The 17,765-nt window shown below is 41.3% G+C and overlaps 1 protein-coding gene across 1 annotated transcript in view; it reads left to right on the forward strand.

Annotated features, from left to right (window-relative positions):
* Positions 1-17,765, forward strand: part of LOC122801234 (mucin-4-like) — a 152,887-nt gene that overhangs the window by 22,933 nt on the left and 112,189 nt on the right. Inside the window, exon 3 of the mRNA XM_044070786.1 lies at positions 2,655-2,777. Coding sequence (XP_043926721.1) covers positions 2,655-2,777 — 123 coding nt within the window. The remainder of the gene's footprint in view (positions 1-2,654; positions 2,778-17,765) is intronic.

The raw sequence follows: 17,765 nt of genomic DNA on the forward strand, positions 1-17,765 counted from the left end.
CCCTGTTTAAGTGCCTTTATGGCTTGAGATGTAAGAGTTCTCCCAGATGTCTAGCAGTTCCCCTCGATCGGCATTAAATGCAAGTGCCATTATGGCACATTGATAACAGTAATTTCTGGTGTCTTGTGATCCAGCAGCTCCATCTTTTGAGTTATCCCCGGTGGCTACTGGGTCCCCTCACTTCAATGAATGTTAGGTTTTAAGCACTATTAAGGCACATAGTTATTCCCTAGTGTCTAGTGTTTCTCTCAAACCACATTTTGTTTAGGTGCCTTTCAGGCATATTATGCAGAATAATCCTTAGTGTCTAGTGTTCTCCATATGTCTAATTAAGGCACGTAGCTATAGAGTTATTACTGGTTCCTAGTGGCCCCCTTGACGCTGCCTGTTATTGCAGCACACAGCTAACTAGTTATCTGTGCTGGCTAGTGGTTTCTCAAACCCAGTTTTTGCAGGCTTTGCTCATTATTGTAGGAGAGTGTAACAATATGACAGCCACCTCAAACACACACACACACACACACACACACACACACACACACACACACACACACACACACACACACACACACACACACACACTCACGCACGCATTCCCACACACACTTAGCTATGTAACTTAACCCCCCCCCACTAACTCTCCCCTACTGCTACCTCCCGGGCAGACACACACTCACAAATACAGCCCCTCACATGCATTCAAACACATACATACTTACCCTACCTGATTGTGAAACTCCCCAGCACTAACCTCTACCACAATTAGTGAACACTGCTTTTTGGCAGAGTTTGTTACCTCGAATGGTCAGGAGCAGACATGCATAAATGCCTTAGTGCAGGCAGTTCCAGGGCAGAGCACGTGGCTAATTAGGTTCTCCCCTGAAATGCTTAAGTAGCATATAACATGGTTGTGGACTCAGCCCATAGCAGTGCTACACATCTTCATGCACAAGCACTGCAATAGGGCTGTCTCTGAATTCAGAAAAGTTACTGCAAGGTGAACACCTCGTGTATGCATTGCACTGACTTTTCTCAATTCACCCCCTGGTATACTGTGTATATATGAATCCGACTACTGCTTTCACTTCCACTTTTATCACCCCCTTTAGTAAGGAGGACAATCTAATAAAACACATTCTGTGTAAAAACTGGGATTTGATTATAGCTGATGAGAATGTGAGGAACAATTTACCTACTAAACCTGTGGTCATTTTCAAAAGAGGACAACATTTGAAATCTTTACTGGAAACTAAAAGGGCTACTAATTTGAGAGTAAAGGGCATGTTTAGATGTGCGGCATGCCCCTATTGCAGGTTTATAAATACAGGACTTTTTTTCACCGTCAGAGATTTAAGATTTTCCTGCAATGGCAGGTTTAATTGTAACTCAAGAAGCATAATTTATTTGGCTAAGTTTCTTCTGTCTTCTATATAGGAAAGATGGACAGGAGACTTGGGGACAGGTTGTACGAGCACATATATGTCATTAAAACAAAAAAGTTGAAAACTCTCTTGCTAAACATATAATTAGTCACCTGGACCATATTTTTGATTTCAGGGTTATTGAACAAGTTAGTGGGTCCATTAGATGTGGCCCCATTTCATTATGGTTGGAAAGGTGTGAGCTTTTGTGGCAACTCAGGTGTGATGCCTTTAGGTATCCAGGCATCAATGATGTATGCTCTATAGCTTGTATATTGAAACTAAGGAGTTTAATTCGATAGAGACTTTGATATATATTTTTTGCAGTATATTGTATGTTTTTTTAACATGTACATATTTTTTATGATTCGTTTATATACATATGTATATATATATATATATATATATATATATATATATATATATATATATATATAAATGTATGTAACAGTATATTCAATTGCAGTTTATATGTTTCTAGAGATGGAGTTTATATTTTATATGAACATTTTTTACCCTTCAGGTATTTTTAGTATAGCTTTTTTTCATTGCCGAGGCTTTACATCTGTTAGTTTTATTAGTTCATCAGTTTATAAATTAGGTAATTTATCTATTATCTATTTGTGTATTAATTAATCATGTGATTCTTGTAAGGTGGGGTTACTTTTTGGGTGAAGGTATTTTATGGATTTTATTCCTGATGACTTTTGTCTGAAGAGGTACAGGCATTGTCCTGTACTAACGTGTTAACCTTGCTGCATTTTATTAAACTTCTGATTGGGATTTTCATTTGAGTGTCCCCTGTCCAGTGTCATTTTTTGCTTTTCTACCCTTTTGTTTTTCTACCATATTAAAAAGTTGGCAACCTCTACATTTATCTTAACATTTACAATATTTATATTTCAAATTGAGACCATGAAAAATTATATTAACTGTAGGAGTCTCTTCAAAGCTGTCACTTCAAAGTATTTTGTACATGTCACGTATTACTTATTCAATTAAGACTTTTTATGTTTTTTGCTTTCTGTAAGATATTACATACAGTAATAACTTTGTAATAATATATAATTTCTTCCCATTTTGACTTGATTGTTTAATAACTAAGATTATATAGATGACCATTCCTTCATCATTAATTTTTGAAAATGAAATTGTATGATATGAATTTTATGTCAGACTGACACAGAATAAAGCAGTGGCTGCTTTTTGTTGTATTTTGTTTTACTTTTTTAGAAAAGGGCACATTGTGCATTGACACTGATGAATGTGCAACAAGACAGAATAACTGCTCTACAGATGCTATCTGCAGCAACACTCCTGGAAGTTTCACTTGTTCTTGTAATTCCGGATTTTCGGGTAATCAAGAAATCATATTAGTGTTTTTCTTTTAATGAGAAACAATTTGTTTGAATGATTGAGGAGACATTTCTTGTTTTTCTTTTATAAAACAAACATCCAAATATTTAGACTAAAACATGCATGTGACTTCAGTGGTAATGTTTCAGAAATATCTAAATGACAAAGAAAGAAGCAAAGTGAATTCTGTGTAGTATGTTTTCAATTTTTTAAGAATTATTATTGAAACATGGAATTTTCTAGCATGCTTGTGCACTGACAACAGAAACCTATCCTGTAGTTAAATGCTTTTTCAGGTGCTTTGTTCATTATTTTAAGCTACAAAGCCATTGGTGTTAAACCTGCAGTGAATATCTGTGTGTGTGTGTGTGTGTGTGTGTGTGTGTGTGTGTGTGTGTGTGTGTGTGTGTGTGTGTGTGTGTGTGTCTGTATATGTATGTATGTATGTATGTATATATATATATATATATATTTATATATATATATATATATATATATATATATATATATATATATATATATATATATATATATATATAAGCACATATATATATATATATATATATATATATATATATATATATATATATATATATATATATATATATATATATATATATATATACTAAGAAATGAACTTCATGACAATAAAAGCATTCAATAAAATAGTAAATAACACCAACAACTCTTGTAGAACTTTAGCGCTTTCGTCTTATTTATTATCAAGACTTCTTCAGAAAGACATGTTTCATAAGTATGAGCAACCATTTTCACTTCCTTTATATACATTAGTTCTAGCAGGCCATTTAAATTAACAACAGTTCCTTTCCAATAGTAAAGTGTGAACAAGCAGGGTGCTGTGTGCATTTTCATTAACATTACAATTGCAGTTACACAAGGTAAATTGGTCAGACAGTAATAGCCTTGTGGTGCCGTGTGCATATTGAAAGGAATTGTGTGCAAAAAGGGACTGTGTGCAAAAAAGGGATAGTGTGCAAAAAGGGATTGTGTGCAAAAAAAAAAAAAAAAAAAATTTGGGGGGGGGGCCAGGAAAGATGACAGTCATGCTGTGATGATTCTAATATAAACACGTAACTTATGAGTGTTTGCCTCCAAAGGTAAGTAAAGAAGGGAACGGAGGAAGGTGGAGGAGTCAGGTAGAGAGTCCTACTATGCTTTGGTATCGGTGTGTGTGTAGAGAAATGTGTGGGTATGCCACCTGATGGGGGAGTGGGAGGAATGCGGTGTGGACTTGAGGGGGGGCTGTTAGGGGGCCACCCATGACAAGGAGCCTATGAATAACAGTGTCCCCAGACAACTGTCAGTGCAGATGGTACCACCCGTGGGCTGGTTTGGATGGTATCACCCCTTGAATGGCTGCGTGAAAATGTGAGACCGGGGGGTATAGTTGGTGGGGTCAGCGGGGGCTAGCCTGGTGATTGGGAGCATGTGTGTAGGGGGTATGGGGAGTCAAAAGTCAGAGAGAGTGGGAGCATGTGTGCAGGGGGTATGGGGGAGTCAAAAGTCAGAGACTTGCACAGTTGTAAATCCATAAACACATTAAATCTACTTGCACAATTCTTCAAACCCTCTTGCACAGTTCTTCAAACCCTATCACATTTCAATATCTATACCATTTAAGTGCACATTTAATGTTCAGTGTCTCGTTGAGACCTGGATAGACATCAGCTCTCAGTTCTATCTGCCATTTTAATTCCCGGACTTGCAGGAATGTGTCCATGTCCCCTACAAATTCTGTTATTTTTTCCAGCACTGTGAATTTGAATCCTGTGAAGTTTGGGCAAATAGTACTGTGTTTAGCCAAGGCATTCAAACTGTCCTGTTTGTGTATTGCTGCAGTGTGTTCTTTAATATGGCTACTCAGCTTCCTGTTCGTTTTGCCGATATACAAATTCCCACAGTGTTCGCAGAAAGCACAGTAGACTACATTTTTTGTGTTGCAGTCATAGTGGTCATGTAGACTGACAGTTCTGTTGCAGTGCGGGAAGGTGACGTTGTTGTTTTTCGTATGTGTACACAGGCAACACACTTGCCGCAGTCAGACATTCCAGGTTCTGTCGATACTTCGCTCTGTGGGGATGGGCTTTTATTCCTCTCGAACGCACCACCAAAAGAAGAGGTTTGTTTGAAACAGAAGTTTGGAGATGTCCCAAGTAACTTTGTCAGACCTTTTTCTCCTCCCAAGATATCCCAGTTGTTGGTGAGGACCCCTCTAATTCCAAACATATCGGTGGAAATTGGAAGGGGGAAACTTGACACCCAGTCCTTTTTGTTCGGTCCATTCTGTGCCCTTGCTGTGAATCCCTTTTCCAGGATTGGTGGATACCTGGAGTGTCTGTGCTGTATGATCTCTTGGAACAGGTTGTCCACTAGATACTCTGGGTATTTTCTTTCTAGGGACAAGTTTCTGAGGTAAAAACCTTCCTTGATGAAAACCTTGTCCCTAAAAATGAGTCTGGATAACCGGATGAATTGTCCTTTTACAATATTCTTTTTCATGAAATGGGGATGCTGGCTGCTGAACTCTAGATAGTTATTCCGGAAAGTGGGCTTGCGGTAGATGTTGGAGTCAAACTGTCCATTTTCCGGGTCTATAGTGAGGTGGATATCCAGGAATTGAGTGGTGGTTCCGATATGTCCTACCATGAGGGTCAGGAAGTCCAGACTCTGGAAAAGGGTTTCCAGAAAATTGCTCAGAGAAAGTCTGTCCCCCTTCCAGACAAAAAAGACGTCATCAATATAACGCCTGTACATTATGGTGTTGTTGAACCCAGGTAGTGATTCAACCTTATCCATTTCCCAGGCACTGAGGACTAAGTTTGCATATGCTGGGGCCATTTTGGACCCCATGGCTACCCTTTCTGTTGGTGGTAAATCTTCCCGTTGAATTGAAAGAAGTTATTTCTTAATACTGCTTCTGTTAACCTGCATACAGTATTAATCTTAGTCCCGCTTAGGTTGGAGTACCTGTTCAGGTACTGTCTGGTGAGGGTCAGTCCTTTGGCGTGGGGGATGTTTGTGTAGAGTGCTTCTACATCTAGGGTGACCAGTAAATATTCCCCTCCATCCAGCCTTAGTTTGAAGATGTCATTTAGAAAAGCCCAGGAGTCCTTGATGTAGTATTTGCTGTTCTGTACAATGGGGTTAAGGATGTGGTCCACGTTTTGTGAAATCTTTTCTGTTTTTGTCCTTCTGTTCGATACCACATGGCGGAAAGGTGGATTTTCAGGGTTCTTGTGAACCTTGGGGATTCCGAAAAATTTTCCAAGGCTGGGTGTCATGACCTGCATGAAGTCTTTTTCATCTTGAGAGATCTCATCCCTCAGGTACAGTTCCAACAGTAGGTTGTCAATTTGTTTAAAGTTCTGTTGTACCTGGTTGATGTTGACCTTTTTGTAGAACTGGTTATTCATGAGGGATGCTTCAAGTGTTTGGATATATCTCTCCTGCTCCATCACTACTATCCCGGATCCCTTGTCAGCCTTCATGATCCGTAGGGATTTGTCCTGACTCAGTTCCTTCCAAGCCTGTCTTTCTTCCCTGTTCAGGTTGTGCCACTTTGCTGAGGGCTTATCAGAAAGGAGTTTCCTAATATCCCTTTCGCAGGTACTCGCAAAGAGGCTCAGTGTGTTGGAGAGTGCAGGAGTGTACAGGCTCTTCATGGTAAGGGGTCTGTTGTTATCTTCCGAGCTTTCCTCATCTTCTTCCTCTTCATATTGTTGTATATCTAATTTTAGTTGTAACTTTCTCAGGTAGCACTTGAGGTCCAGGATAACATCCGCCGTGTTGGCTCTCTGCGCCAGGATGAAAGGAAAGCCTTTCTTCAGTACCTTATGATGGCTTTCCGAGAAAACTCGTGTGGTGAGGTTAAAGATGTCACCTACCCCTGCTGGAGACCTGAAGTCAGTGCTATCAGGTGCTGGTATCAGTGAATGGGGAGGGTGATCAGGGTAGTCCATCCCAGTAATACTAGTACTGTATCCCATTCCCGCTCCTTCTTCCCCTGTGATTGTTGTTCCCCCTCCTTCCCTCAATATTGTTGGTGTTGTGGTTCCAGTTTCGTTCATTACCCCCAGGTCTGAATCTGGTATAAGTCCTGGTTCTGGTTGTGAGTCCTGCTGAAGATAAAAAAACATTGTTGTTGCTACTTGTGCTGTTGTTGGAAGACTGGTCGTTGATTTGTGGGGTCTGATAAACCCTTCCTTGATTGATCACACTGTCCGGTGTCCTGCAGTTTGTATTGTTGTCCTCGTTGTTGTCATGGTGGTCACATTCACTGGTGTCTGGATCTCTCTGTGTCGGCTGATTCTGGAGAGGCATTTCTGGTCTTAGCTGTCCCCTAGCAGGAGTATGTACCATCATCTGGGAACTACTCCCTGCTAGTGGGCTGGATGTGATGAGGAGTCTATCCACCTCTGGTGTGTTGGGTCCATTTGTGGGTTCTTGTAATTCTGTCGTAGGCCTTAGTTCGGTTGTGGACAACGGATTGTTTGTGGGATATCTGTCTGGCCTTCTCCGTGTGTGTAAGGAGTGTGTGGGCCTGATCGGGTATGCTTTTCCTTCCTCATATTGTTTAATGTCCCTAAGCAATTTGCCTTTCTTGCGTTCAATCAGTGTCGCCATATGCCTAGTAATTTTGTGCGGTACATTGTCCCACATTTCCGCAAAGTCAATAAATGTGGGATCCTGCAGGATGCGTGTTTGCAGATCATCTATTTGAGACTTGTAGGTGGCCATACTCTCAGTATTACTTTGGATGAGTGCTTTGATAGCTGCTAGCCCAGAGTCATTATATATTTTGACCAGTTCTTTGTGAAGCTGAGAGTTTGGAGTAGTCCTGTTAGGAAATTTGTTACACCTGAGACCTTGTGGGACTATATCCAGCTCTAAACACCTTTCCAGATAGAAGTTGTCATGCTCCAGGTTTTTGTAGGTTTTAATCAGTCTCTCGAATCTGGTAATCAGAGATCTGGCGCTCTGTGAGACCCCTCTGTTTTGACTGTACTCCAGTTGTGCTGTTGTATTCTGGACCGGGCAACGGAAGGGATTAATTTCCGTCTGCGTGAGTATCAGGTCAAGAGCCTGTGTGGTCCTTATTTCTGTCCCAGTTCTGTTGTTAATTGTGGCCCTGGGTCCAGCGTGGTCCGGGGGTTCAGTGCGGTCCCTGGTGATCCTTTCATTTGTAGGTGTTAAAGGTCTGCTGTTTAGGTCCTCGAAGAGATCCTGCGCCAAACCAATTCCTTCCGATAATTTTGTAAGAACTGTTGTTGGATCAATTGGTGTCCTGCTCCTGGTTGCTTCTGTCTTCAGTTGGCTACTAGAGCCTGAGTTGGGTGCTATGTTTCCTGCCATACTGTCACGCGGAGTAGAAGATTTATAACTAAAATTAACCTCACTCAAAAAAATTGAACGAAGAGAAGAAATTTTAACTAAGAAATGAACTTCGTGACAATAAAAGCATTCAATAAAATAGTAAATAACACCAACAACTCTTGTAGAACTTTAGCGCTTTCGTCTTATTTATTATCAAGACTTCTTCAGAAAGACATGTTTCATAAGTATGAGCAACCATTTTCACTTCCTTTATATACATTAGTTCTAGCAGGCCATTTAAATTAACAACAGTTCCTTTCCAATAGTAAAGTGTGAACAAGCAGGGTGCTGTGTGCATTTTCATTAACATTACAATTGCAGTTACACAAGGTAAATTGGTCAGACAGTAATAGCCTTGTGGTGCCGTGTGCATACTGAAAGGGATTGTGTGCAAAAAGGGACTGTGTGCAAAAAAGGGATAGTGTGCAAAAAGGGACTGTGTGCAAAAAGGGATTGTGTGCAAAAAAAAAAAAAAAAAAAAAAAAAAATTTTTGGGGGGGGAACCGGGAAAGATGACAGTCATGCTGTGATGATTCTAATATAAACACGTAACTTATGAGTGTTTGCCTCCAAAGGTAAGTAAAGAAGGGAACGGAGGAAGGTGGAGGAGTCAGGTAGAGAGTCCTACTATGCTTTGGTATCGGTGTGTGTAGAGAAATGTGTGGGTATGCCACCTGATGGGGGAGTGGGAGGAATGCGGTGGGGACTTGAGGGGGGGGCTGTTAGGGGTCCGCCCATGACAAGGAGCCTATGAATAACAGTGTCCCCCAGACGACTGTCAGTGCAGATGGTACCACCCGTGGGCTGGTTTGGATGGTATCACCCCTTGAATGGCTGCGTGAAAAGGGGAGACCGGGGTATAGTGGGTGGGGTCAGCGGGGGCTAGCCTGGTGATTGGGAGCATGTGTGTAGGGGGTATGGGGGAGTCAAACGTCAGAGAGAGAGTGGGAGCATGTGTGCAGGGGGTATGGGGGAGTCAAAAGTCAGAGACTTGCACAGTTGTAAATCCATAAATAGGCTCCTTGTCATGGGCGGCCCCCTAACAGCCCCCCCTCAAGTCCACACCGCATTCCTCTTGCATTGCTCTTCAATTTTTCCCTTAGAACTTCTCTACTTGCTATCTAAACAGTCTATTCTCTATCTCAAAAGCTCAGCACTTGCTCCTAAAGCATTTTTATATAGGTAAAGTGCTTATATACTAAACAAAGTACTACATTAGCCTAGAATCCCCTTGAGTACCCATTTCCCTATAGGTCCCTTCTGACTCAGTTACACAGCAAACTTTTTCACTTTTTCTAGCATGTTGAAGGGTCAGTTGCTAGCGTCCTCTCCTGTTCAGCTGGTGAATCTGGGCATCTTGAGACAATGTTACAATTGCCTCACGTACCAGGCAACCCACTCCTTCTCCCACAAAACACAAATACATGTGAGAGATGCAACTATATAGCCAAACTGGAGGCTGAGCTCTCTCAACTCAGGACTGGCAAGACCAGACAGGAGGAGAAGGAAACCATGCACACCACAAACCCAGTTTCACATAGAACTATCACAACTGCAAAACAAACACATAAACACACAAAGACATACTCGGAGGCACTGATCAAAAATCTACCAAAACTACAGAGGCCTCCAAAGCAGACACCCAAGCAACTGCCACCTCAAGACATAAGACATGCAACACATAGTTCTCAAAGTCAGTGTGCTAAACAGTCACAGCCCTTAAGGCCAAACACAATGCCAGACACACTTGTTATAGGTGACGCCATAGTCAGACACACTGACGTCCCACTCACCAGACTGAACAAGGAAAAGATCACAGTAAGCTGCCTGTCAGGTGCTAGAATCCACCACATAACACAAGCACTCAGGTCACTCCACAGCAAGTACAAGTATGACTCAGTCATTGTCCATGCCGGTGTGAACGACCTGAGACGTACCTCCATGGACTACATGAAAAGAGACATAGAGGAGCTCTCAGATTATGTAGCCCAGGCTGGTATGACCCTGACCCTGAGCAGTATCCTACCCTCACCAAGAATTATGCCACAATACAGAGACAAAATGATCAGCTTTAATAATTGGCTTAATTACTGGTGCCATTCTAAGGGGATCCAATGTCTGTCTGCCTGGGATGACATGCTTGACAAGCCACGCTGTTTCGCAAGGGACGGCTTGTAACTGTCACCCCTGGGCTTCCGGATATTGGCAAAGGCTCTTGCCACCCCCATAGTGCCTTTTTTAGGCAAGGCTCAAATGATAAACCTACCACCCTAGAAAACAAAAATGGAGAAAAACTAAGGGTAATACTGCTCAATGCCAGAAGTCTAAACCTCAAGATGCACGCCCTCGAAGCCCTCCTCAGTATGGAGAACATCGATGTCTGTGCTGTGGCTGAAACCTGGTTCAAGGCTCCTGAGAGCACCCCAGCACTATCAGGTTATACCTCATATCATGCGTTTCGGCCCCAAAATCCGGACCGAACCACAAAAGGAGGGGGAGTATCCATATTCATAAAGGATACCCACACCTCCAGGTTAGTGGCAATGCACGAAGCATCGGATGACCATCCAGGTGCAATTAACCATAGGTAAAACTGCCCTACAGTTTGTAGCATGCTACAGACCACCCTCTTAAACTCAGGAAACCCACACAGCCTTCCTGAAGACACTGGAGAGTATGAATGTCTCTCCAAACACCATCATATTGGGTGACTTCAACTACCCAAACATAGACTGGGAACATTACTCAAGCCCCAACACCCTAGCCCAAAGGTTCCTGGAGTTCATAAACTCAAATGCTATGGAACAACTAGTCACCATTCCCACAAGAGGAGAAAATATACTAGACCTGATCATCACAAACATGGGGACAAAATGCTCCAAACCGGAAGTATATCCCTCATTGGTGAGATCAGACCATAAATTAATCTCACTGGAGATCCACATCCCGCCCCAACCCCAGCAAAAAGACCACAGTGAAGAACTTCTCAAAAGCAAACTTCACACTTCTTAAGACTGGAGTGGTATCCTTCAAGGCTCCCGAGCCAGTGGAAACCACAACCCACGCTGCTGAAACCCTTACAAATGCCTTCTACGAGCACCTCCAGGAATGTATGGATCAAGCAATCCCTAATAAAATCAAGACCCTTTCCACCAAAGGCAGGTGCCCGGTCTGGTGGACCCCAGCCATAAACAAACTCTACAACAAGAGGAGAAAGCTACTACATGACAGAGCAAAATCCCTAAAAGGGAAGGCATCTCTGATCACTACTAGCAAAAAACTACGATCACTCATAAAATCATCCAAGGCCAACTTTGAGAGAAAAATTGCTAATGACACAAAAGACAATCATAAGGTCTTCTTTAGCTATGTTAGAAACCTGGGTAGAAACTCCCAGATATGCTCAGAATTAGTCCAAAATGATACAAAAATCACTGAACCCACAGACATTGCCAACATACTGGCAGACAGGTTCAGTGCGAATTTCTCCCTCCCTCCCCAAAAGGAGAAATATCTATCCAACCAGAGTCTAGCCTCCCAAACATCTCAGATGCCCAGGTGAGAGCTGCTCTCTCTAAAGCAAAAAACACAGCATCAATGGGACCGGACGGTGTCCCCGGCTGTGTGCTACACGAACTCAATGAGGAACTAAACCCACACATAAGGCTGCTGTTTAATCTTAGCCTTACTACAGGATACGTACCCAAAGAATGGCGTACAGCAACTGTGGTCCCACTCCACAAAGGCGGTGCTTCTACGGATCCTGGAAATTACCGCCCCATAAGCTTGACGAGCCTTGTCTGCAAAGCTATGGAGAGGATCATAATGGAACTCATAAATAAAGACATTGGGGACCTACAGACACTGGATCCTACCCAATTTGGCTTTGTCAAGGGCAGATCTTGCCTCTTGAACTTGGTCGACTTTTTCAAAACAGTCACTAAGGCCATTGATGAGGGTAAGGCAGTTCACACAGCCTACCTTGACCTAGCAAAAGCAAAAGCATTCGACACAATACCTCACAAGATGGGTTGCAAACTCGCTCAAGGACAGAACCCACAGGGTTAGAGTTGCTGGTGCCATGTCAGATTCTAAGCCGGTCATGAGCGGTGTCCCACAGGGCTCAGTCCTGGGCCCCCTCTTGTTCGGCATTTATTTTTCTGAAGCGCAGGCAAACATAGGGGGATTGTGGCTGACAAAATTTGCAGATGACTGCAAACTGGGCACCATAATTGACACTCCATCAGACACAGACATCCTCCAGAGAGGTCTCATAGAAATGGATAACTGGTGCCAGAGCCATGGCCTTAAGCTAAATGTCAAAAAATGTATAGTCATACCCTTTGGGAAAAACAAGGTAACCCCTAATTACCACATAGGTGGTAATCCATTAAACACGGAAGACGTTATCAGGGACCTGGGGACCCAAGTTGACAGTAACCTCTCTTTTGACACTCACATTGCCAAAGTGGTTAGGAAGACCTTCTACATTGCCCACCTGATCATGAAGGGATTCACATCCAGATCAGGAGAGGTCATTGTACCCCTGTACTCTTCACTTATCAGACCAATGATTGAGTACAACGCCCCATTCGAATGTACCTTACCCGACACCTGCAGCAGTTGGAAAGACCCCAAAAGTTCCTCACCAAAAGGATAAAGGGGCTCAAACATATGTCATACGCTGCCCGACTGAAGAAACTCAAGCTCTATTCAGTCACATACCGTCTGCTCAGAGGTGATCTGTGCCTGACATACAAGGCCATGTCCAACCCGGAATTAATGGACATGCTCCACCTCAAAAAATCCAAATCCACCAGAGCCACGAGAGCAAGAGACTTAAACCTCAACATGGATATAAATAGGATGTGCTGGAGGGACAGATTCATCACCCAGAGACTCCCTACACTATGGAATAGAATCCCAGTCCATGTGAGGCAGAGCCCCTCACTGACTCTGTTCAAGAGAAATCTTGATGAGTGGATGGGAGATCGTAGGTTTACCCCGGGAATCATCTCTGTGTCACTGCTGGACAGAGGCACAGCAAACTAATGGGTATAGTATTCTCATCCTAAGGGGTGGTGAAAGCCACACACGCTCTGGCTAGGCTTATAAATGCCCTAGGGCAGATAGCCTAGTATGAACCTATGAACCTATGAACCTATATCTTCATGCTAGAGCTCAGTGCAGCACCCTGTTAGAGCTGTTTCTGAATTCAAACAAGTTATCGCAATGTGTAATCAAAGGTTCATAGATTCATAGGTGTGTTTTTGGCTAACAAGCACAAGAGCCTAATTAACCTAGCCATGCATCCCAAATCTCTGACAAGTTCTAGTACCCTTGTGATACATGTAAGCAGGGGACTTGGGAGGTGAACCATTTCCATGCTTCCTGCTTCAATTAGAGACATAGGTGCCAAACAAGGAGTGAATTTCTTGTTCCCCCATCCAGTTGTCCAAGTTACCCTAGAATTGGATTAGGGAGAAACTCTGCTAAACAAGGACGGGAGCCTATTCCAAAGAAGGGGTAGTTTCTGGGATATATACCTGTCTATCCAGCAGTTCCTGTTCATATCACAGGCAAGGTTTAAGTCTTTAGAATGGGTAATTCTGGTGCTATTTGTTTTGTGGGCATACTGGAGATCCATCAGGGTGGGGTCTGACAATGATTTGTATGCCAGGCATAGATCTCCCCTCAACAGCATGTAGGAGACAGAATGCAGGAACTGAGCTTTGAGGTGGTCTGCACAGGATATGTTACTCATGCCCTGCATTTTTTTAGTGTGGAACCTGTGCTGTTGCTCCAGTTGTTGGATGTGCCTGGTTAATTAGATATCAAAGGGGGCATTGTACTCAATGGTAGTTTTGATGAATGCTGAATACAGTGAAACAATGACCTCCTTGGACCTAGATGCCATACCTTTGTTTATAAGTTGCACAACATAGAATGATTTCCTCATTGCTACAGACACATGATGGTCAAAAGCTAGATTACTGTCTATGTGGGTCCCCAATACCCTGACTAGTTCATAGGTTCATAGGTTGGTACTAGGCTATCGGCCCTAGGGCCTATACAAGCCTAACCATAACAATTCCCTGGATATTTCTTCCCACAGTATTTACTTCCCTGGACCCCTGTCTAGCAGGGTGACTGACATGATCCCCGGGGTGAATTTCCTATCACCTATCCACTCTTCAAGGTTCCTTTTGAAGAGGGCCAAGAAGGCGCTCTGCTTGACATGTATGGGCGGTCTGTTCCAGAGTTTGGGGAGTCTCTGGGTCAGGAACCTATCCCTCCAGCATGTTTTGTTCATTGTGATGACAAGGTTTAGATCCCTGGAGCATGTGGCTCTGAGGGATTGGGATTTCTTTAAGTGTAACATGTCCAACAGCTCAGGGTTTGACATGGCCTTGTATGTTAAGCAGAGGTCGCCTCTGAGTAGACGATATTTGACAGAGTATAGCTGGAGTTTTTTTAGACTATCAGCATAGGGCATCTGATTTAGGCCTGTGATTCTTTTAGTGAGGTATTTCTGCGGCCTTTTCAGCTGTAGCAGATGTCTTGTGAGGTACATTCCAAACAGAGCATTGTACTCTATAATGGGTCTAATGAGGGATGAGTACAGTGGGACAATGACCTCCTTTTTTCTGGATGAAAAGCCCTTAGTGATGGTAGTGGTTCGATGCTTAGGGGTGTGTTGCCAATATGATAGTTACTAAGGATGGATGACTTCCCAACAGATACTATTATGCATTTCTTGCCATTTAGTTTTAGTCCATGGCTCTGAGTCAAGTTATCTGTCCGTATTATTCCTTCCTGGAGAACAGCGGGAGGTTCCATGACTGCTCCTAGTTTTCAGTCATCTGCAAATTTAGTTAGCTAGAGGCCCTTGACATTGGTCTTGACTTCAGATTAGTAAATGCCAGAAAGGAGCAATCCCAGGACTGATCCCTGAGGGACTCCACTTGCGACTGGTATCTTTGTATAGGTGGACTCCCAATTTCTAAATTCCTAGGTCCTTTCTGTGATTCATCTGACTATATACTGGATGACATAAGGGTTTATACTTAACCTCTTGAATTTGTCAACAATGCCTGAGTGGGTTATTGTGTCATGTTCCTAGGCCAGGTCATGGTAGGTAGTGTGAATCATTTTGCCGTCATCTATTGCTTTAGTGACCTTCTCAAAGAAGTCCAGAAGGTTGAGTAAGCATGACCTACCATTGCTGAAGCATCACTGAGTTGGTTCCAGTGTTTGGAGGTGTCCTATGTCATCACTGATCATTTACAAGATAATTCTGTCCATGGCTTTGCATATGAGACTAGTGAGACTTATGAATGTGTATTTTCCAAGGTCAGTAGATGACACCCCTTTGTGTAGGGGGATGACCATTGATGTTCTCCATTTGTCAGACATGAAGCTTCTTTGGAGACTACAGTTAAATAGTAATTCTAGAGGGCCTGATAGGTCATGTGTCACACCTTTTAGAAGGCATCCTTTGCCATTGTCTTGGCCCATCAATGCAGTGTAAAAGTATTGCTTAACTGGATTCAAACACTACATCACCTGTCTTTTTTTTTCTAAACTCACTGCACTTACATCTTGTACCACAAAAAAAGTCAAAAACAGACATCCTGATTTTACTTTCATTATTATTAGATAGATATGTGTTGTGTTGTTGGAAATGACAATTTGGTTCATAGGTTCATAGGCATGTACTAGGCTAGCTGCCCTAGTGGGCTATATTAAGACTAGCCAATTTCTCTTAGTGTGAATCAAACCTTGTATCTTTTGTTTGTGAGGTAAATACCTTAATTATAATGTCAATCCCAACCTCTGATTATGTCAAACCCCAACCTCCAATCTCCTCAGATGTGTGCACATCAGGGTACCTTCATGAATTCATCTCTGTAACATTCCCATTATTCAATTATTATAAAGACAAATTCAATTTAATTTCATCATTGCTAAGAAATTCAAAGAAACAAATCTTCATTATTATAAACTCAACATGTTATTCTTAAAACTAAATGTTTAGTTATTAGGATTTGCTTGTTAAAGACCTTCATATTAATCTAGCTTGGCAATAAATTAATTAAAATTCATATAAAACATTTACCTATTCAAAGCTGATCCATAAACAGTTTATGCTACTTTACAATGCCTAATTATCCCTTCAGAGACCTGCTGTGGTGGGGAAATTACTTTTTTCAATTTTTTAACAATTGTAATGACAATTCAGTAACTTATTTGTTATGCCTTTTTGAGGGGAGTTTGTAAACCAACTTAAAATCTTTGGTCTCATATAATTAAAGGTTGGAAATCTCTCTCTTTGTTGCCATGACTGAAGAATATAAGTGGCACTAATGTCTTCTAGGGATTCTCAAGATAAAACTTCAAGGGAAGGTAATTATTTACTCTGCTTTGTGCCTTCTTGAGTTAAAACCTTTATATCAACAAAATGCTTGAAAGGAATGAACTTTTCTGAATCTCCTAAATCATGTTTGTACTCATTCAGATATACAAATATATTTCACAATTGACAATGTACCCATGATTAAGAGACATAAAATGTTTATCTGCAATGGTTACTTATCTACCAGTTCATAAAGGATGGCAATTTATTGTTCATATACATAACCAGGTTACTTCTTTACATGCCTTTCTTGTATTCAAAAGTATTATTAAGTAAAGGATTTTTGACTGGAAACAGACTGTCTACCCCGCTTGGATTACTTTTGAATACTTAGTAATTTTGTATAAAATTTCAAATTATATTTTTTATTATTTTTTTACTTAGGGCAAGTTTAAGTCCATTACTTCTACTGCCATTACCCAATCTCATTAATATGCATTGATTAACTAGATATATATGGATTGAAAATCTTCCACACAAAGAAGTTTCTTACACTGTTTCTTTTTTCAAATTTAGAATTCTGAAATGTTTTTTCCCCTAGCGTCTGTTTTTCATTTACAACCTTAGTGTTAATACCTTTTCTATTAACAGGTTGACTGTATAAGTTTAAAATTAATATAACCAATAAAATATCATATCTAAACTTGTAATATACATATTGAATACATCTTTTATATGTGTTTTTAAATATCTAACAATAGACCTTATTACAATTTTTAAAAAATAAGAAGGGAACTATTTTCTGAATGTTAGACAAACAGAGACAAAAAAAGTTGTTTCAGTTGTGTGTGGCCCATGATCTGGTATGGGTAAGTCCATCCTCAATAATACTCACTAAAACCCTTCAGTTTACCCATAATGCTCTGTGATTAGGCATTCTTATCTTGATCTTTCTTGCCTCAAAGAAAAGCATGCAAATCTGAAAACAGTCCTATGCTTCTGTTGTCTTTTGTGGTATAACTGTTCTTTAAAACATTTTAAATCCATTTTATATCACTGGCATCTTATAGCTTTCTAACATCAAGTTAGAACTATTTTTTCTGTGCTGTACTTTGATAAGCTTATACATTTCATTACCCACCTCCTTCTAAATGATGTTGCTTAATATATATATTTTTACTTGTTTGGCTATCTTCAGGTTAGTTAACAAGCATGTTTTCAGTTTTAAATTATCAATG

Source organism: Protopterus annectens, chromosome 4.part1 (genome assembly GCF_019279795.1).
Source record: "Protopterus annectens isolate FY-2018-M chromosome 4.part1, PAN1.0, whole genome shotgun sequence".
In the NCBI taxonomy this organism is placed as follows: domain Eukaryota; kingdom Metazoa; phylum Chordata; order Ceratodontiformes; family Protopteridae; genus Protopterus; species Protopterus annectens.